The following is a 22321-nucleotide window of genomic DNA, read 5'->3' as shown; positions in this document are numbered from 1 at the left end:
TCTGTTTATTGATTAGAATATATCAGTGTTTGGAATATACATATGCTAGAGCTGGTTTAAGACATGGCAGGGGCCCATGAGAGAAATCTCATTCATTGGCCTTAAATTTCCAGCATTGCGGTGATAAATCTCCGGCTTTGGGATGGGCCACCCTTGGCATCTCTGGTTTTGGGGTGGCAGATTTCCGGTACCTTCCCACCCCTTCTGTCCTGCTGGGGTGCGTCCAGGACCAGGTTTGGGAACCACTGTGCTAATGGTTATGCACTAATTACATGTGTAATTTATTTTAATAATGGCTTATTTGCAAATGTGTGTAAACGCCAAAATTCCACCTTAGCACTATTCTGTAAATACACGTGTATCTTACATAGCGCATATTTGATAGGCAGCATGAACAGGACTCACACTTAAGGGCATAACGTACAGTACACTATAATGTGTGTATCTCCAGCACTTAGGTACACATGCTTACGCCAGCTGTATAGCTGGTATAAGTGCTCGGACCTAAATATTAAGCTTGTTTATATTCAGGCTAGTACTCTATAAAGGAAACCAGGTGCCTACACTCTTTTATAGCACAGCTTCCCAAACTGTGGGTTAGGACCCCGAAAGGGGGACACAACTTGGGTGGGTTCTCCATAGGTGCATTATTATTCTGCACCTCCGCAGGGGTCACTCAATTTTATCTGGCTGCTATCATGGGGTCAGGGTCACAAAAACATTGACAAACACTGCTTTATAGAATAGACTCCTACCAGACAGCCAGTGATAATTGCCCCCAGAATGTGTACTGTAACTGCATTACTTTTGCATGAAGCTTAGCTGCCAAACAGTGAACCATTCTCTAAAGGTTTCTTACATCCCTTCTCATTCCATTTACTCCCTTAGGCATGCTCACTATGTTGCAGATCTTAGGTCACCTGCAGAAATACAAACTTTTTCTTCTTATCCCTACTGCTCACAACAGGACTGATCCCTGAGGCACACCACTGATCACCTTCCTTTCTTCAAAGTTAACACCATCTATCAACACATTGTTGTTTCTCCTTCAATCGGTTTCTAAGCCAGTCCTCCACTCTGGGGCTCTCTTCCAGGCTGCTCAGTTTAATTATTTACCTCCTATGCAATTCAATTCAATTCTCAAGGGTTGCAGACAAAGAAATAGATATACTGCCCGACACAAACTCCCTCTGGTAAATCTATGCTGCCTTGGATCCTGCAACCTGCCAAATTCATAATCCGAGCTTCCACAGAAAGAAATGCTTGAAGACAAAATAAACTTAAGAACAAAGGAAGTTTTTGTTCTGAAACACTAGCTCCTGTGGATTCTCTGGTCACTAAATATGAAAGTGTCATTCATACATGACCCATACCCATCATTTAACATAAGTACATAAGTACATAAGTAATGCCATACTGGGAAAAGACCAAGGGTCCATCGAGCCCAGCATCCTGTCCACGACAGCGGCCAATCCAGGCCAAGGGCACCTGGCAAGCTTCCCAAACGTACAAACATTCTATACATGTTATTCCTGGAATTTTGGAGTTTTCCAAGTCCGTTTAGTAGCGGTTTATGGACTTGTCCTTTAGGAAACCGTCCAACCCCTTTTTAAACTCTGCTAAGCTAACCGCCTTCACCACTTTCTCCGGCAACGAATTCCAGAGTTTAATTACATGTTGGGTGAAGAAAAATTTTCTCCGATTTGTTTTAAATTTACTACACTGTAGTTTCATCGCATGCCCCCTAGTCCTAGTATTTTTGGAAAGCGTGAACAGAAGCTTCACATCCACCTGTTCCACTCCACTCATTATTTTATATACCTCTATCATGTCTCCCCTCAGCCGTCTCTTCTCCAAGCTGTATAGCCCTAGCCTCCTTAGTCTTTCTTCATAGGGAAGTCGTCCCATCCCCGCTATCATTTTAGTCGCCCTTCGCTGCACCTTTTCCAATTCTACTATATCTTTCTTGAGATGCGGCGACCAGAATTGAACACAATACTCAAGGTGCGGTCGCACCATGGAGCGATACAACGGCATTATAACATCCTCACACCTGTTTTCCATACCTTTCCTAATAATACCCAACATTCTATTCGCTTTCTTAGCCGCAGCAGCACACTGAGCAGAAGGTTTCAGTGTGTTATCGACGACGACACCCAGATCCCTTTCTTGGTCCGTAACTCCTAACATGGAAATTTGCAGACATAGGCCCCCGTGTTAATAAAGGAATATATTTAAACACATATAAACATATGCAAATAAACACAGGGGCTTTTTTAATTAATAATGATCAAAATGATTAAGAACATCTAATCTATAACTTACAATACGTCCATCGCCACTGCCAATGTCAACGACAGATCCACTTCTAGTGCGCAGCATTTTCAAAACATTTTCAATCTGAGTAGAAGTTGCAGGTACGAAAGGCAGACAAACCCTTCTCAGTGCTGGGGTTACGAAGGGCATGGCAACAGCATAGACTGCTATCAGCGAACCTCCGACAACCCCAGTAACCACCAAGCCCCATGTTCTTCTCTTTGTGCCAGTGGTAGGTTTCAGGTGGAAGTCGTCTTTTGGACAGCCTCCTTCCTCTGGTACTTTGGGCATCACTGCTGCAACCTGAGAATGAAAGACTTTGTGAAGAGCATTATCTTCAAAATAACCTAGATGTTGTTGTGATTTCTATAGTTTGTGACTTTCTTGAGAGAAACTTGCAAAATATTTTTTCTAAAAAAAAAACAAAAATGTATATTGCCAGTTTTATAGTATGTAGTATGACTGTGATTCATGCAGTATATTCTGCCATTAGGGCAAGCAGTGGAGTACAGAGGTCAGAGCACAGAGCTATGGCCCGAGGAGATCCCAGTTCAGTCCCTGTGGGACCTGGAACATGTTATTTAACTTCCCTGCTCTCAGGCTGATACTGTAATTTCTTAAGGGTAGAGACAATGGAACCACATAAATTAAGTTCTTAAGGGTAGGGACAATTGAACTACATGAATAAAGGGCACTATAGAAAATGCAGTACTTCAAAGTGAGTACAAAGTAAAAAATATATAGCAAGGCATACAGAAACATTAACAGCGTATTTGTGTAGAGCAAGAGCAAAACACGGGAAATTACTTAGACTATGAATGATAGTTACCATCTGAGAGGCAAATGAGAAGAAATAAAGGCAAAGAATGCAAACAAGCAATTACCCTTTCAAGGTGGTTCAGGGAATCCTTAGGATACTCTCTGTTGTGTCTCATGAAACACCCACGACCTTTTTACTGATTAAAATGTGATGACAACAACCTTGTGAATGAAGGGCCAGGAGGATTTTGTGGTGCTATCTCTGCCATTAGTCATTAAAGAGTTTGACAGTGTTTTTCTTGCAAGGCAGCCATTCAAGCTCATCAAAATGCTATTTATGAAACACTATTAGCAGCCTATGAGAAGGATGTGCCACTTCTTACCCCCATGTAAAAAAAAATGTTCATTAATCATGCAGCTCTCAGTATTGCTCTGCTTCATAGTTTAGCATAAGTTAAGACACCAGTATTAGCACAGGAAAAAAAAATTTGGTTGACAAGACAAAATCCCTTTTTTCTGATTATGCTTTCATTTGTGGGATGCTAATGTTTACAGTTCTTTAAAGCTCTACCTACTCTCACAGTTACAAATCTGAGTACATATTTATTACATAAAACGTTGGCACTATATTTTCTGATCATCTACATTTGTGCAATTTTATAAGTATCTACCTGAGCATGTTCAACACTGTTCTACGTGTTCAAGTTGCTTATAAATTTTCCCCATTGAGTTCTCTCAGGGGCAGCTATTAGTTCAGGGCTTTCCAAACCTGTCTTTTTTTTTTTTTTTGTTACATTTGTACCCCGCGCTTTCCCACTCATGGCAGGCTCTATGCGGCAGGCAATGGAGGGTTAAGTGACTTGCCCAGAGTCACAAGGAGCTGCCTGTGCTGGGAATTGAACTCAGTTCCTCAGGACCAAAGTCCACCACCCTAACCACTAGGCCACTCCTCCACCCAAAGGGTTTTCATGATATCCACATTGAACATGTATGAGAAAAGTCTGAATACACTGGAACCCAGTAAATGCAAACGTGTCTCATGCATATTCATTGTGGATATCCTGAAAACATGTCTGGCTGTGGAGTCCCCAGGACAGGTTTGGGAAGTCTTGTCTTAGTTTACTGAATTCCCTCCCTAAGGAGATACATCTCACTTGGGATCTTTTTGACTTTTAGCCCTGGCTTTTTTCCCAGGCTTTTAAAGAGTAATAGATATCAATGTTTTATTTGGATTCTTCTTCTATTGTTACTTTTAATTTTCTAAGAATATTGGTGCAGCTTGCCATTTTGTAAGATAGCCCATGTCACTTCTTCAAAAATAAATACCCCCGCCCCCAGATCTCTGTCAGTTACCACCCCTCCTTATTAAAACCATATCATTGCTAAACATTCTCAAAAGAAACAAAACATCAATCATTATCCCCATTAAATGCTTGCAGGAAAAGAAGAGTTTTCAGTTCTTTCTTAAATTAATTCAGATCCCAAACCTTTTTAATTCTAAGAGGTAGCTTATTCCAGTATGATGGACCTACAATATAAACAATTGTATTCCTGAACTCTTTTGTTTTTATAATATGAGGAGATGGTACAGCAAGCAGTAAACGACCTTCAGATCTCAATGGTCGAATGAAGTTTAGCAGCCAAGATCTTCGATACCTGTTGCATCAAAATTTTAAAAACTAAAAAGAGAATCTTAAATTGGACCCTATGTTTAATAGATAACCACTGGTGAAATATGCTTGCATGAATATTTTAGCCTGTGATAGCACAGAGTTTTATTCACCAAAATATATCAATCTTTTCTGGAACTGTGACTTATATCCACCAAATAGCTTTGCAGTTCTTCAAACATGTGTGAGTTAATTAGGTTAAAAAATAATTTCTTCTGAAAAATCTCAAGTAGGCCACATTTGGCTCACAAGCCACAAGCTGGATGTCCCTTTCACATTCCCATGTGATGAACTCGTATTTCTGAAAGAGGCAGGGTGTTCAGCATTGAAGTTATCCAAAACAAAATGTATAACTATTCAGCATACTTAAGGCCTGGGAGCCAGCGATTACTACCATCAACCCTCAGTACACACTTTTGCTCAGCATTGCCTCCAGAATTCCTGTTCTATTTTCTTTGAGGCTGCTTGGCTTTTGGAAAGTTTGAACCACAAAGAGGGGCTAAGTTGGAATTTGGACATCTTTCTAAAACGTCCAAATTCGGAGGCGGGGAAAAGGTCATTTTCGAAAAAAGATGGACGTCCATCTTTTGTTTCGAAAATACCAAGGACATCCTTGGATTTGGACGTCTTTGATTTTCTAAGCCAAAGACGTCTAAGTCTAAAATGTCCAAATGCTAGCCATTTGGATGTGGGAGGAGCCAGCATTTGTAGTACACAGGTCTCCCTGACAAGCCAGGACAGCAGTCGGGCACCCTAGGGGGCACTGCAGTGGACTTCATAAAAAGCTCCCAGGTACACATCTGACCATTGCTCCTTTACCTTGTCTGCTGAGCCCCCCAAAACCCACTACCCCTAACTGTACACCATTACCATAGCCCTTACAGGTGAAGGGGGCAACTATATGTGGGTACAGTGGGTTTCTGGTGAGTTTTGGAGGGCTCGCAGTGTAACAGGTAGTTGGGGTATGGGCCTGGGTTCACCTGTCTGAAGTGCAGTGCACCCACTACTAATCTACTCCAGGGACCTGCATGCTGCTGTCATGGACCTGAGTATGACATATGACGCTGGCACAGAGGCTGGCAAGTAATATTCTTCAACACACTTTTTGGGGGTGGGAGGGGGTTAGTGACCACTGGGGGCCTAAGGGGAGGTCATCCCTGATTCCCCCCAGTGGTCATCTAGTCATTTTGGACACCTTTTTGAGCCTTATTCGTAATAAAAACAGGTCTAGTTGAAAACGTCGAAGTTTTAGTCCTGGATGTTTTTGCTTTGTTCCATTATGGCTGAAAGACGTCCAAGTCTTAGGAACGCCCAAGTCCCTCCTCGAACATGCCCCTGATACGCCCGCTTCAGATTTGGACATCCTTCTGATGGACTTCGGAGAAAGATGTCCAAAATGAGGTTTTGATTATACCGATTTGGACGTTTCTGTGAGATGGATATCCAAATGCCGATTTATGTCACTTTTTGGACATCCATCTCTTTTGAAAATGAGCCTGATGGTGTTTGGCACAGGACCCACCCATGATAAGGGCCACCAAATAAATCTATCTGCAGTAAGGTTGGAACCTATAGATGATTTAATTATTAAGGATTGGGTCTGGGAACCAACAATTTGGTCAGATCATTTTAAATTACAGTTTATTTTGTAATGCAAGGAGAAAACTAGCTCCCCCACCGTTTACAAAGGCACTCTAGCAGCTGCCATGCACTAATACACACACAGCCCATTCACTTTGAATGGGCTGTGTCGGCATTGCCACGCGGCTTAGTAAACAGAGGGGTACGAAACTTAACCATGCCAAGAACTTTCAGTTTGAAACCAGAGGAAAAATCAATGCTGAAAAAAATTGGAATCAGGTTATGAACATTTTAACACAGCAAACTGAAATTAAAGATCTACCAGTTATGTGGGATGAGGTTTAAAGTCGGGTTTTAAATGACATAGCCCCTATTCAAGTTAAGAGAGGCTCAGGTTAAAAAAAAAAAGTCTAGTTGATTTGATGAAGAGCTACTGGTACTCAAAAGAGGGCGTAGGAAATTAAAGATATAATGACACAAAGATCCTACTGAGTCACATAAATTAGCATGGAGAAAAATGGTAAATGAATGCAAATCCCAGATAAAACAAACTAAAATGAGATATTATTCAGCTTATCTGGATAAGGATCAGTTGGATTTAAAGAAACTTTATTCCATAGGTAACAAAATGACTGATATGAAAGAGCTGCTGTTCCCTGTGAATTCTTAACTTTCGTCCATCAAGGAATAATCAATTTGTTGGATGCGAGCCAATTCCCAGAGGCAAGAAGACATATAATATTGACTCCCATTCCAAAAAATCCAATATTACAATTGGGCATTGTATCTAACTATAGGCCAGTTGCATCCATACCTTTGCTGGTTAAAATTATAGAGTGTATGGTGGCAGAACAATTCACTCCCTATCTTGACCAGCATAATATTATACACGAGTCTCAGTCAGGCTTCCGAAGTAGTTATAGCACTGAGACAGTACTGGCGACATTATCAGTGCAAGTCAAGCAGGAGGTCAGTCTGGTAATAGAGTTCTATTAATGCAATTCGATATGTCTAGTGCTTTCAATCTGGTGGACCATTAGATATTGCTGGCCATTCTGGCCCACTACGGAATAGGCAGCTCAGTTTTAGAGTGATTTAGGGGGTTCTTGATGTGTGGCAGTTATAGGGTAAAAATGAAAGGACTATTATCTGATAAGTGGCTCCCAAGTTGTGGAGTCGCTCAAGGGTTCCCTTACATCACCAATTCTGTTCAATCTGATGATAGCTCCACTAGGTCTAAAGCTTTCTAGACTCAAACTTTGATTGTTAATTTACGCAGATGATATCACAATGTTTATCCCTTTTGAGGGAAATCTTTTGGGTGTAGTCTCTCGTATTAAAAAAAAAGGTCTAGAAATATTACATGATTGGGCAGTAACTTTTAAGTTAAAGCTGAATAAGGAGAAAACTAAGTTTCTGGAGTTATGTTCTCTTTTTAATCCTATTAAACAGGAAGTTATAAATGGTCCCTCTGGAGTCTAAATTGAGAATATTAGGCATGATTTTTGATAATTACCTTACATTTGAACATTAGGCTCAGAACATATAAGGTAGAATATTTAAGGTATTCTGGAAGCTGAGACAAGTAAGATCTAACTTTTCTACAGAAATGTTTAGACTGATAGTCCATACCTTGGTACTTTCCCAGGTTGATTATTGTAACAACTGGTCTGATTTACAAGGTTCCAAAGACAGAGAGGGTCACCCCACTGTTGGTACATTTCCACTGGCTGCCTATGCAGGCACGCGTAGTATTTAAGTTATGTTCCCTGATTTTTCTGATTTTACATGGTCTTCCCCCCCCCCCCCCCCCCCCCCACCTTATATGGCTGGCCTCTCTTATCCATCTATCGGTCAGACATTCCAATTTTAATTCTAGGGATTTTTTACTGCTTCATTTCCAAAATCCCAAGAAAATTAAATATAAAAATTATCACACTAGTACTTTTGCATAGTACCCATTAGAATAGTCTTCCCTGTAATATCAGGGGTCAGGCTAATTATGTCAAATTCAAGAAGTTGTTAAAAAAATTATTTAGAAAATACCTGTCTCATTAACTCCTGATTACAATTCCTGGAAGCTTTTTTTTAACTATTTGTATTGATATGAGATGATTTCTATGATGTAATTTTTCTGGAAATGCTCAGTCTCTTCACTATGTAAGACACACTGAATGTAATGTAATGTAACCTCTTGGCTCATAACGCACAACTGGTCCTGCAAGGCACAGGAAACTGATATGCTATTAAACACAGGGGCCAAACTACCAGAGGAAGCAGTGAAGCAAGGCAGCTGGGAGAAGGAGAAAATTTAAACTACTTGCCCTGCTGTGCACTGTCTTTTTCTGCCTTCAGAATCTCATTGAGCTGCTGAGCAGTAAGTTGGGGTGTGGACAAAGGAGGTTCTGCTAGGGTGCCCAATATCCTTCTGCTGGCCCTGAACCTTTCTCCTAATTGTAAGAAATCATTGGTATATCTAGTTCATGGAACAAGGCTGATCAACACCTTCTGTTGGAAGACTATGGTCAGCACGCTTTCTGGCTCTGATATAGTGCAACTATTGCTGTTTTTATTTTTAAAGGTTCACATATTCCATTAAAGGTGGTCCCAACAAATACAAAAGAGAATATGAAGAGAAACTTGCTGCAGAGGCTAAAACTCACAATAACAACTTTTTCAGGTACATCAGAAGCAGAAAGCCTGCGAGGGAATTCATGGGACCATTAGATCATAAAGGAGCAAAAGGGGCACTCAGGGAAGACAAGGTCATAGCGGAAAAACTGAATGAATTCTTTGCTTCGGTCTTTACGGAAGAAGATGTAAGAGATCTGCCTGTACCGGAAATGGTTTTCAAGGGTGATGATGCGGAGGAACTGAAAGAAATCTCGATGAAACTGGAAGATGTACTGAGCCAAATCCACAAATTAGAGTAGTAATTCACCTGGACCAGATGGCATACATCCAAGGGTACTCAAAGATCTCAAGCATGAAATTGCTGATCTGCTATTAGTAATACGTAATCTGTTGTTAAAATTGTCCATAGTATCTGAAGATTGGAGGGTGGCCAATGTGACACCAATTTTTTTAAAGGGTTCAAGGGGTGATTCGGGAAATTACAGACCGGTAAGCCTGATGTCAGTGCCAGGCAAAATAGTGGAAACTATTATAAAGAATAAAATTATGGAACACATAGACAAACATGGTTTAATGGGACAGAGTCAGTATGGTTTCAGCCATGGGAAGTTTTATGTCACCAATCTGCTTCATTTCTTTGAAGGCGTGAATAAACGTGGATAAAGTTGAGCCGGTTGATGTAGTATACTAGATTTTCAGAAAGCTTTTGATAAAGTTCCTCATGAGAGACACCTGAGAAAATTAAAGAGTAATGGGATAGGAGGCAAGGTTCTGGTGTGGATAGGAATTGGTTATTGGACAGAAAACAGAGGGCAGGGTTAAATGGTCATTTCTCTATATGGAGGAGGGTGAACAGTGGAGTACTACAGGAGATCAGTACAGGGACTGGTGCTATTTAACATATTTATAAATAATATGGAAATCAGAATGACAAGTGAGGTGATCAAATTTGCAGATGGCACAAAACTATTCAAGGTTGTTAAAACACATGCAGACTGTGAAATATTGCAGGAAGACCATAGGAAATTGGAAGACTGGACATCCAAATAGCAGAAAAAAATTTAATGTGGACAAATGCAAGGTAATGCACATTGAAAAGAATAATCTGAATCATTATTACCTGATGCTAGGGTCCACCTTGTGAGTGTAGATAATAAACACAGTTATGCACCCTGGAGTAAGAGTCAAAGGGCAAAGGACATTAATAATGAGGCCCAGGAACTTATGATCTGATATCCTTACGGGCAAACAGGCCTGGAAAAGGAGGAAGCATAAACAAATATGAGAATGTGGTCTAGCAGGTGAGGGAAAACAGATAGTTTTGAAAAAAGACCAGATGATCCTGAGTAAGATAACTTGCTGAAGCCTTGTAAATCATTGTTAAATACAAGTGTATAAAAATAGCTGTTTCAGTTCAGTATATTGGAGTGATAGATACTGAAAGCATATGTATGCAGTAGTTCTATCCTTCCATGAGAAAATATTAATTGTATCTACTTGGTAAGTAAATAAATTACTTTTCTGATAAGCGGCAGCCTCAGTCGTTTATCTCTACAAATTGTGGGTAACTGATATATGAAGATTTGGAGAGGTGGTAAAAAGACCTAAACATTTACACGGAATTAATTCATGAGTCAGCACTCAAGAAAATGATCTAGGTGTCACTGTAGATAATACGCTGAAATCTTCTGCTCAGTGTGTGGCAGTGGCCAAAAATCAAACAGGATGCTAGGAATTATTAGGAAAGGGATGGCGAATAAGACTGAAAATACTATAAAGCTGAAAATACTATAAAGCCTCTGTATTGCTCCATCGTGCAACCACACCTTGAGTACTGTGTTCAGTTCTGGTCGCTGTGTCTCAAAAAAGATATATTGGAATTAGAAAAGGCTCAAAGAAGAAAGAACAAAATGATAAAGGGGATGGCATTCCTCTCATATGAGGAAAAGCTAAAGAGGTTAGGGCTCCTCAGCTTGGAAAAAATACAAATGAGGGGAGATATGAATGAGGTCTACAAAATCCTGAGTGGTGTAGAAACAGTAGAAGTAAATCAATTTTTTTGCTCATTCCAAAAGTACAAAGACTAGGGGACACTCAAGGAAGTTACATGGAAATACTTTTAAAACAAATAGGAGAAAATATTTTTTTTCACTCAACGAACAGCTAAGCTCTGGAACTCTTTGCCAGAGGATGTGGTAACAGCGGTTAGAGTATCTGGGTTTTAAAAAGTTTAGACAAGTTCCTGGAGGAAAAGTCCATAATTTACTTGGTAAATTACAGGATTGGTAGCATGGAATGTTGGGTTTCTGCCAGGATACTGGGCTAGATGGGCCATTGGTCTGACCCAGTATGGCTATTCTTATGTTCTAATCAAATCTAGAATGCCCATACCAGACATATGCACAGGCAAAAAATAATTAATTTCTGTTTTGTTACTGTCTTTCTGTATCCTTTCAATTCACTTCATTTTGTTTCATTTTTACATGTGCTATAACAGTTTAATGCACACTATATAATGACTTTTGCCCACCCTTGAATTTTATGTGGCCCTCCATAGGAAGTATACACAGAAAAATCATTAACCAGAGTTTTGGCTATTTTAAATGCTGAATTTCACAAATATTTGCAGAATAGCCAGTTTGTTTCTATCACTTTTAGTTACATTTTTACTTATTTATTTAATCACAGGTGGTCTATGGAGCTTTGTGCATTTTCAGTTCCACTAGGAGTAGTACTGATGTTCATGTGGCCATCTGTATATAAAAGTTGCCCTCTCTCACTTTAGCACAAGGTAAATGAAATGACAGAAATGACAGCACATTTCTACTGGACACAGACTTTAGACTTGAATCCACATGACAATAATGAGGGTATCTCAATTTGGGGGTTGCTCTCTCCTACTGTCTCTATTGGAATTGTGTTGCTAGCGGTGCTAATGATATCCTGAACTACTGAACTGCTAGGTGAATATTCACATACAAAGATGTCATTTACTGTGTGTTTAAATAAAGAAGGATTCTTAAAAGATGGAGAAATTCTCAACCAGAAATTTGAAATGTCAATACTGCCCTCAAGAGGATCATGTAAGAACTGACGAGCAAAGTTTCTTAGTGGCACTCTTGATTCAGGACAGATTCACACCTGGAGTGTAACCTAAAATTCAGCAGCAGCAGTTGGTGGATTGCTGTGTATCTCTCGAGGGAGAAAGAATAAAGTTTTCTCCTCGTCTTGCTGAGTACCTTCACGTGATGACCTCAATGTAAAAAATCTATACTGGTTCTCAGTAGGTGACACTACAGTTGAAGTCCAGTTGGAAGAAAAGTAAGACTATAAAGGGGCTGCACATCACACAGAATAAAAAGGCGCCCACCTGTAGTTACACGCTAAGGCTAGAGAAAGTGCTAGGAACAGCGCAGATACTGCTAATGAAAATAACACCCCTGCATCAGATAAAGGCCCTGGAAGACTTGCTCATGGACTCACTTCAGCAGGATAAATAACCACAGAAATTAATCAAAAAATTAAAAGGATTACCTACAATTAAGTGGACTTCTGCAGATAAAGAAGAGAGAATGTACTGCTATCTTTATTCTATGATCCCTATATTTCAATCAAGATGGTATACCAAGAGAGTTAATCAAAAGCTGAAGGAAAGAGGAATAGTGCCACAGGAAAAGCTGCAAAAAGCAGCTGATGTAAATTTAAGATCTCTAATTTTAAAGATCAAAATAAAGATGTTATCAGTGATGTACTTCTTAACACAATTGAGAGCTTCTGTAGACAAAGAAATGGAGAAAGAAAGAGGAGACCTAGGCAGGAGCATAAGTACATAAGTATTGCCCTACTGGGAAAGACCAAAGGTCCATCAAGCCCAGCATCCTGTTTCCAACAGTGGCCAGTCCAGGTCACAAATACCTGGCAAGATCCCCCAAAAAAGTACAAAACATTCTATACTGCTTATCCTAGAAATAGTGGATTTTTCCCAAGTCCATTTAATAATGGTCTATGGACTTTTCCTTTAGGAAGCCGTCCAAACCTTTTTTAAACTCCGCTAAGCTAACTGCCTTTACCACATTCTCTGGCAACGAATTCCAGAGTTTAATTACACGTTGAGTGAAGAAATATTTTCTCCAAATTGTTTTAAATTTACTACAATGTAGATTCATCGCATGTCCCCTAGTCCTAGTATTTTTGGAAAGCGTAAACAGACGCTTCACATCTACCCGTTCAACTCCACTCATTATTTTATAGACCTCTATCATATCTCCTCTCAGCCACCTTTTCTCCAAGCTGAAGAGCCCTAGCCGCTTTAGCCTTTCCTCATAGGGAAGTCGTCCCATCCCTTTTATCATTTTTGTCACCCTTTTCTGTACCTTTTCTAATTCCATTATATCTTTTTTGACATGCGGCAACCAGAATTGAACACAATATTCGAAGTGCGGTCGCACCACGGAGCGATACAAAGGCATTATAACATCCTCATTTTTGTTTTCCATTCCTTTCCTAATAATACCTAACATTCTATTTGCTTTCTTAGCCGCCGCAGCAGCAGCAGCAAACTGAGCAGAAGGTTTCAACATATCATCAATGACGACACCTAGGGCCAGATGCACTAACCCCAAATAAAGAGCCCTTTCCTTACTGATCCCTTAGCGAATTGGTAAGGAAAGGGAATGCATGAAGGAAATCGCATGCAAATGAGCTGCTCGCTGTTAGCTCATTTGCACGCGATTTCCTTCCTAAGGAGGGGAAGCCAGTCGGCCAGCAGAGCATGCGCAGAGCAGCCAATCGTTATGCTGGCTGCTCTGTGCATGCCAAAGACATCCTTCAACAAAACAAAGGACGTCCTTGACGAGCACCTGGACGTTTTCCTTCAGCTTTTGTGATGGGCGTCCTTCTCAGAGCATTGTTGGTTTTGACTTTGCACGTTTGAAACTTGTTCACTCTTGCCTTGATAAAGAGCAGCTTTGTTTAGTGATGGGGGTGGAGAATATGTGGCTGAAAAGTCTGGCCAGAGAAAGCCTTTTGTGTCCTTTATTTCAGCAGTGGTGAAATCCGTCCCTGCAGAACAGTTCTTGGCAGACGTTACACACAGATTGTAACGATTAGTTGGGTGCGAGAGAGTCAGCAGTATGTCATCAGCAAAGAGCATAAGCTTATGTTCTCGTTGGCCCCTAACTACTCCCTTGATTCCCTCATGTTCTCTAATTTTTCGAGCTCTACGCTCAATGCAAACAACAGAGGGGACAGGGCACACCCTTGTCTCGTTCCCCTAAAGAGCCGGACCGGTCTGGACTGCATCCAATTAATCTTTAGGGTGGCCATGGGTGCAGTATACAAAAGCTGAATCCATCTATAGAATCTATCCCCCATACCCGTCCGTTTCACCACTGAAAGCAAGAAGGTCCAGTCCACCCAGTCAAAAGCCTTCTCTGCGTCTACTAAGAGCAGGAGAACCGGTTCCGTCTCATCCCCTACCTGCTGTACAACATGCATCAGGCATCGAATGTTATCTGTACCCTGACGCACTTCAATGAACCCTGTTTGATCCGTATGTATTAATCGTGGCATCACCCCCCTCAGCCTTCGCTCCAGAATGTTTGTGAAGATCTTGTAATCAGTATTTAAGAGCGATATTGGCCTATACGACCCGCATTGCTGCGGGTCCTTCCCTGGTTTCAGTATTAATACTACTTCCGCTAGTCTCCAGGAATAGGGTAGCTCGGTCCCTTCATCAAAAGAGGTGAGCACTTTCAATAGCAGAGGGGCCAGCCATTTCTTATATATCTTATAGAACCTCTCTGGAAATCCATCAGGACCTAGGGCCTTAAGATTAGGGAGGTTGGATATAACATCCTCTATCTCCTCTAATGTTATTTCTGATGATATTCTATCTCTGACCTCCTCCAATACTCTCTGTAGGTCTATCCCCTCCATGTAACTCTCTATTTCCTCCCTTGTGGCTGCCCTCTCCTCTTTGTATAATTGACTATAAAATTCCCAAAAAGCTTTGTGTATCTGCTCAGATGTAGTAAGCAGATCGCCCTTCGAGTGTCTTATTGCAGTTAAGTAATTACGCTGTTCACGTTTTTTAAGCTTATGGGCTAGCATCCTGCTGGCTTTATTGCCAAACTCGAAATGTTCTTGTTGCACTGCCTGCAATTGCAGCGCTATCTCCACTAACTGCATCTCATTGAGCTGCCCTCTTATCTGATGTATTTCCCTCTCTTGTTGATCGTTTGTGGGGTTAGCCTTGTGTTCTCTCTCTAGCCTTTCCAATTGCCGCCTTAGTTTATCTTCCTTATCTTTTTTTTCTTTGTTTAAGTGTGCCTGCAAGGCAATTAGTTGGCTTGTTATCACTGCCTTCATTCCCTCCCATACATTCACCGGCTGGACCTGTATCATTTAACTTAATGTATTCCTCTAAGCCTTTTCCAATCTCTCCCATATTTTTAGGGTCTAATAGAAGAGCCTCATTCATAAGCCAGTTTCTGCATCTCTTTCGTTCCCCATTTATAGCTACTACTCACCATGCAATGATCGGTCCAAGGGCACGGCTCAATCTCGGACTGCAGTATTTTACCCTTTATGGCTCCATCGCCCAACCAATAGTCAATTCTGGAGTAGGATTTATATTTGGGTGAATAATACGTGTAATCTCTTTCTGTCCCATGTAGCTCTCGCCAAATATCCACTAACCCCTCCCGTGCCATCCAGCTTCTCAGTGCTCCCCTATCTTTCTGGGCACATCCCGCTGTGCCTCCCGAGTTATCTAACTTTGGGACCAATGTTATATTAAAGTCGCCTCCTATCAAGAGAAGCCCTTTAGCTTTCTTCTGGATTATTGTTTCCAGTTCTGTTATAAAACCTTTTTGGTCTTCGTTGGGAGCGTACACACAAATCAAAGTATATTGTACATTATATAATGAGGCCACCAGCATTAAGTATCTCCCCTCAGGGTCTCTTATCGTTTCCTGTATGATCCATGGATACGCACCAGACACCGCTATTAGCACCCCTTTATTTTTCTTCCCCTCTCTATTAGAGGCGTAATACACCATGGGGTGTTTCTTATGCCCCACTAGCCGTTCATGCTCACGTTTCAAGTGCATCTCCTGGATGAACAGAACATCTGCCTTCATTCGTATCATTTCTCTGAACATCTGCTTACGCTTTTGAGGAGTATTGAGACCTCTTACATTCAGAGTCACACAATTAAGAGCCATCATGTATATTTACAGGTTGTCTATCTAACAGGCCATTTCTCACATTATCCCCTGACTCATCTCCTCCCCTTTATCTACCATTGTTTCCCCAAATCCTCGCCCACTCCTCCCTCCCTTCCATCCCCAATCCACATAAGCACCATGACTTTAAACCGTGGGTGCTATCCTGGAAGGAAGTGCTCTCCATTCACCCCTCTGCCCCTTCATTATCTGCTTCACAGTTCTTCTGCAATTTACCAGCTCCATAGAGGGGTACACATGACCTCCCTTGTATTAAACTCTAATCATATAACCCTCATCCCTCTCAAACATAACACCCAACATCCATTGTCCTTAGTCTTGACTCTGAATTGCCTCAGCTCAATAAAAAGCTGTAGGTTTCACCTTGCCTTTCAGCTAGATTGCTTCTTCTACCAGGAGTTTCATGGCAGTCGTCCCGCTGATTGCTGGCGCTGCAGTCTCTTGCGTCCCACTCTCTGCCATTTTGGGTTGATAGTGGATGCTCTCAGGTGACCTCTTTTGTCGCTCGATACCGGTGTCACCGGTTTCTCCAAGGGGACCCCCTCCGGGAGCACCTCTCGCGCTTCTGCCACCGACCGGATCTGATGCATTCTTCCATACTTGTAAAACACAAGTGCAAATGGATGTCGCCATCTATAGCGAAGGCCCATCTCTCGCAACTTGGCTGTCACTGGTTTTAGCTCCACTCTTCTCTTTAATGTTGCCGCTGCCAGGTCCTGATATACCTAGAACGTCAAATCCAGCGACGTCAGAAACTCTCCCTGTCGAACCGCGACCATAACGGACCGCAACGTCTCCATGCGAAAAGAGGGAACCTTGAGTGCTGAATTGACTCCCTTGAGATCCAACACAGGGCGCCAGGCATCCTCCTTCTTTGGTACTACAAAATAGATCGAATAGCATCCTGAGCATCGCTGCGCGGGAGGAACAGGAACTCGGCGCATCTGCGGATCGCGCTTGACTCAAAATGGCGGCCGTTCCCGCCAAAACTGTAACCGCCGACATCGCGCCTGCCTGCGATCCCGCTGACACTGAGACCGCCGATCCAGTCGGCACTTCCGCGGCCAACACGGGGGGAGCCGAAATCGACTGTTTAGGCTCACCACAAAGGCGACACTGACCGCCCGCTGTCTCTAACCCCCGCCGCGAACAGGCGCGACTTCGAAGAAGCTTGCCGGTCATAATAAAATAAACACACAGTCCACCTTCTCGCCAAATTCTCTGTTACAGCAAATTCACACTGCTCTCCCGTCTAGTGCAAGGAACCGAACTCCCCGTCCGTTCCGCACCAAATAAATAATAAAAGGTTCTTAAAGGCACAGAACACTGCTGGCAGCTGAAAATTGTGAGGCACTCAAGGCTCCAGTACAGAGAAAGCAGCCGAGGCACAGAGCTGCCACTTATTCAGAAATGGAGAGCAGCATAGGGGGAGGGACCCGCAACACAGGTGTAACACCCCAGGGGAAACACTGGGCCCTACCGAACCCAGGGTCCCGAAGCACACTTTTTCTTTTTTTTTTTATTATCCACGTACAGGGAGACACAGAATGAACCAATTTGGAACAAAGAACCCAATTATTATCTCCTATGAGCAAAACTACCTCACCAGACCAGTGAAGACTGCACAGGCTGTCCTTCTACCTCTGCTGAGACTGAGAAAATACTGGCTAGTGGGTGTACTGCACAGGTTATATATACAGTATCCAAAGCTCAGTGTTTTCTCAGTCTCCCTCTGCTGGTAGGAGTGCATAACCCATGCGTCTTGACCGGTCTGGAGGGTCGCTAAGGAATGACAGGTTACAAATTACCAATAGTAGATCTGCAGTTTCATTTTTGAGTTCCTTCAGTACTTTGGAATGAATATCACCCACTCCAGGTTATTTGCTACTCTTTAACTTGGTGAACCTGAAAGATGTAATAAGATTTATTTCAGCTCCTCCATACCATCACTCTTAAGTACCATTTCTTACATCCTCTTCAGTAAAAATGGAAGCAAAGAATTATTTTAGTCTCTCTGCTATGACCTTGTAGCATGGAATGTTGCCACGATTTGGGTTTCTGCCAGGTACTTGACCTGGTTTGACCACTGTTGGAAACAGTATACTGGGCTAAATGGACCATTGGTCTGACCCAGTGTGGCTACTCTTATATTCGGATGTCCTCCAAGAATGCTCCTTTCACTCCTTGATCATCTAATGGTCCAACCGACTCCCTTACAATCTTTTTGTTTCTAATGTACCCAAAATATTTTTGTTGTTAATTTTTGCCTCCACAGCAAATACACAAGTATTGCCATACTGGGACAGACTAAAGGTCCATCAAGCCCAGCATCCAATTTCTAACAGTGGCCAATCCAGGACACAAGTACCTGACAGGATCCAAGTACAATACATTTTATGCTGCTTATCCTAGAAATAAGCAGTGGATTTTCCCCAAGTCCATTTTAATGATGATCTATGGACTTTTCTTTTAGGAAGCCATTCAAAACCTTTTTCAAACCCTGCTAAGTTAACTGCTTTTACTATATTCTATGGCAACAAATTCCAGAGTTTAATTACACATTGAGTGAAGAAACTTTTTTGCTGATTCGTTTTAAATTTACTACTTTGTAGCTTCATTGTGTGCCCCCTAGTACTAGTATTTTTTGAAAGAGTAAACAGTCGATTCACATCTACTCATTCAACTCCACTCATTATTTTATAGACCTCTACCATATCTCCCCTCAGCTGTCTTTTCTTCAAGCTGAAGAACCCTAGCCACTTTAGCTTTTCCTCATAGGGAAGTTGTCCCATCCCCTTTAACATTTTCATCACTTCTCTGTACCTTTTCTATTTCCACTATATCTTTTTTGAGATGCGGTGACCAGAATTGAACACAATATTTAAGGTGCGGTAGCACCAGGGAGCAATACAAAGGCATTATAATGTCCTCATTTTTGTTTTCCATTCCTTTCCTAATAATACCTAACATTCTATTTACTTTCTTAGCCATCGCTGCACACGAAGCAGAAGGTTTCAATATATCATCAACAATGACGCTTAGATCACTTTCCAAGTCGGTGACTCCTAATGTGGAACCTTGCATTAAGTAGCTATAATTCATGTTCCTCTTTCCCACATGCATCACTTTGAACTTGCTCACATTAAATGTCATCTGACATTTAGATGCCCAATCTTCCAGTCCCGTAAGGTTCTCTTGTAATTTTTCACAATCCTCTTGTGATTTAACAACTTTGAATAACTTTTTGTATTCAGCAAATTTAATTACTTCACTAGTTACTCCCATCTCTAGATCATTTATAAATATGTTAAAACGTAGCGGTCCCAGCACAGACTCCTAGGGAACCCTACTATCTACCCTTCTCCATTGAGAATACTGACCATTTAATCCTACTCTCTGTTTTCTATCTTTTAACTAGTTTTTAATCCACAATAGGACATTACGTCCTATCCCATGACTCTCCAATTTCCTCTGGAGTCTTTCATTAGGTACTTTGCAAACGCCTTCTGAAAATCCAAATACTCAATATCAACCGGTTCACCTTTATCCACGTTTGTTCACCCCTTCAAAGAAATGTAATAGATTGGTGAGGCAAGATTTCTCTTCACTAAATCCATGTGGGCTTTCAGGCATATTTTCAAAGCACTTAGCCTTCCAAAGTTCCATAGAAACCTATGGAACTTTGGAAAGCTAAGTGCTTTGAAAATATGCATATTTGTCTCATTAATCCATGCTTTTGAATATGCCCTTTAATTTTGTTCTTTATAATAGTCTCTACATTTTGCCCAGCACAGACGTCAGGCTCACCGGTCTATACTTTGCTGGATCTCCTCTGGAACCTTTTTAAATAATCTCCGTTACATTGGCCACCCTCCAATCTTCTGGTACCACACTCGATTTTAAAGATAAATTACATATTACTAATAACAGTTCCACAACCCAGTTATCTGAAATTTGACCATATTAAGATAACTATTGCCAAGCAGTCCCAAAACTGTTCCCTCTCATACCAAGTCCTGCATTCCACTAACAACTAACTACGGTATATCTAAAGTACCTCCTCTCTTGGTTCCTTATCAGAGTTAACTTTTTTCCTAAATTGCAAACAGGAACCTGCCACACTGTTAAACAGAAGCCATTCTACAATTCAGGATCTGCTACAGAAAAAGCTCATGCATAAAGAGCTAACCACACGTATGTACAGTATGCATGGTGCTCACTTTATAACTGCATGCATGGATGAATGCATAAAATATATGCACACATTGTTTCCTTCTATGGGTTTCTGTGAGTTTTCAAACCAAAAGTATATGCAGACTATCACTTTAGTTATTACACTGGAGAATTTATGCATTTACATTTACAACTGCTCTTCGGTACACTCAATTTCCTGAGTTGTTTTGCTTGCATACACATTTTAAAAAGCACATGTGTAAATGTAAACAGCTGTCCCAACACTACTACTACTTATCATTTCTTTAGCGCTACTAGACGTACGCAGCGCTGTACACTTGAACATGAAGAGACAGTCCCTGCTCGACAGAGCTTACAATCTAATTAAGACTGCCACCAGAAACATATTTACTTATTGGGTAAACTTATATGTATGCAGCTTGTACTCACATAGTTGGTTTGAAAAGGACCTTAAAAAAACTGTGACAATGTATATTAGATATCACTGTCAACATACGGAAATGACTGAGTATTGCCTTTCTTATTCACCTAGTAGTACACATATTAATCAGTAGTAAAGTAGATTCACTGTCAATTTACAGCAACAAAAATGAAAATTTCATCTAAATCACTAAAGTCAGACCAGTAAGTAAGGCTGCGGGTACAGCAGTAGTAGGTCTTTATAAAAGGATTTGAACAAGTTTTATAAAAGACAAGGGCTATTAACAATTATTAGATAAATGTATGCTTTTATTTCAGCACCAGGAAAACATCGTCATATCAGGAAACAAAGGCGCTTTCACTGGTGACCCAAAGCAGATCGCCAGCAGAACCTCAGCACAAAACGCCAGATGCTACCTCTAGGGTGCGCGATCTTGGTTTTCCGAGGCCGCAACCTGGTCGTGTTTTCAGAATTTCCATAATAAACATATAATAGATTTACGTGTGTGTGTGTGCACTGCCTCCATTGTAGTCAAATAATAAGCTTCCTGTACGCTCATTGTAGAAATCCGATAAACGCCACTGTGTTGCGGCCCTGGAAGATCAAACTTGCAAACTAAATCCCTCCACAGCACCATAACATCCAACAAGAAAACTTTCACTCACCGACGACAGTCATTCATTTCTCAATCATCTAACCTAAGCAGCATGCATGCCCCCTACTGTGTCACGTGACGCGGTCACACCATTCTGTCAAAGCCGTTGTTTCTATACCAATAGGGTTTTACGTTAAGTGGTACCTATAAAAGTTCTACATTTTTAGAATTCCATGACAAATTTTTTTACAAGTTTTTCAATAGCTTGTGTATGAGACTTTGACGATTTTTTAATATCAACGTTTTCATATTCACCCCTACATCCGTTGTTTGCAACGCTCCAAGAGTTCTGGAAGCCGCTCGAGTCGCGAGATTATACGCAACTCCGTAACAGGTCCCGGGCGCCTGCAAGTGCGCTTGCGCGAGTGACGGCGGCGTTCTCTTGGTGCTGGTAGCGGTTGGGGTTTGGCGAGGGCTGTGACCGTGCGAGTTCTTTCCGTTAGCAGACAGCATGGCCGCCACGGGGACCCTCGCCTTTGATGAATACGGTCGGCCCTTTATCATTATCAAGGACCAGGACCGCAAGTCTAGGCTTACGGGGCTCGACGCACTGAAGGTAAGAAAAAGCAGCTTTCTCTGCCTCTCCCGGCTCGGTGGCCGTGTGTTGCCATGTGCACGGTATACTTTTCCTGCGGTTGGAGGACTGGATGTGGAGGTTTTTGAACCTTGGTGCACTGAAAGGAGCGTGTAGCCGTTTATTTTTGCTTTGGTCCTTTTGTCACAAAATAAGTTGTTTGTTTGTTTTTTAATTTGGTTGGCTTGCGTCGGGTGTGGGCCTCGCGGCCTTAAAGAAGGGCGGTGGGGAAGCTGCGGACCTCGGATATGATTGGGCGGAAAGTGTAGT

At 41.5% G+C, this 22321-nt stretch overlaps 2 protein-coding genes across 4 annotated transcripts in view; one reads left to right on the top strand and one right to left on the bottom strand.

Moving 5' to 3' along the window:
• Positions 1–21927, bottom strand: part of ATPSCKMT (ATP synthase c subunit lysine N-methyltransferase) — a 73680-nt gene extending 51753 nt beyond the window's left edge. The window contains exons 1-2 of one of the 3 annotated variants that reach the window (XM_030205310.1): positions 21733–21927; positions 2326–2619 (exon numbers count right to left, since the gene is read on the bottom strand). In XM_030205310.1, coding sequence (XP_030061170.1) covers positions 2326–2607 — 282 coding nt within the window. In that variant the 5' untranslated portion in view covers positions 2608–2619; positions 21733–21927. Of the gene's footprint in view, positions 1–2325; positions 2620–21487; positions 21538–21732 lie in introns of those variants that run through there. The other 2 variants (XM_030205303.1, XM_030205295.1) reach the window with 2 other exon arrangements.
• Positions 21840–22321, top strand: part of LOC115471570 (T-complex protein 1 subunit epsilon) — a 62364-nt gene continuing 61882 nt past the window's right edge. The window contains exon 1 of the mRNA XM_030205221.1: positions 21840–22033. Within this exon, the coding sequence (XP_030061081.1) occupies positions 21929–22033 (105 nt within the window). The 5' untranslated portion in view covers positions 21840–21928. The remainder of the gene's footprint in view (positions 22034–22321) is intronic.

Source organism: Microcaecilia unicolor, chromosome 1, assembly GCF_901765095.1.
Source record: "Microcaecilia unicolor chromosome 1, aMicUni1.1, whole genome shotgun sequence".
Lineage (NCBI taxonomy): Eukaryota > Metazoa > Chordata > Amphibia > Gymnophiona > Siphonopidae > Microcaecilia > Microcaecilia unicolor.
Note: the sequence above shows the minus strand (reverse complement) of the source record. Positions and strands in the feature narration are given on the sequence as shown.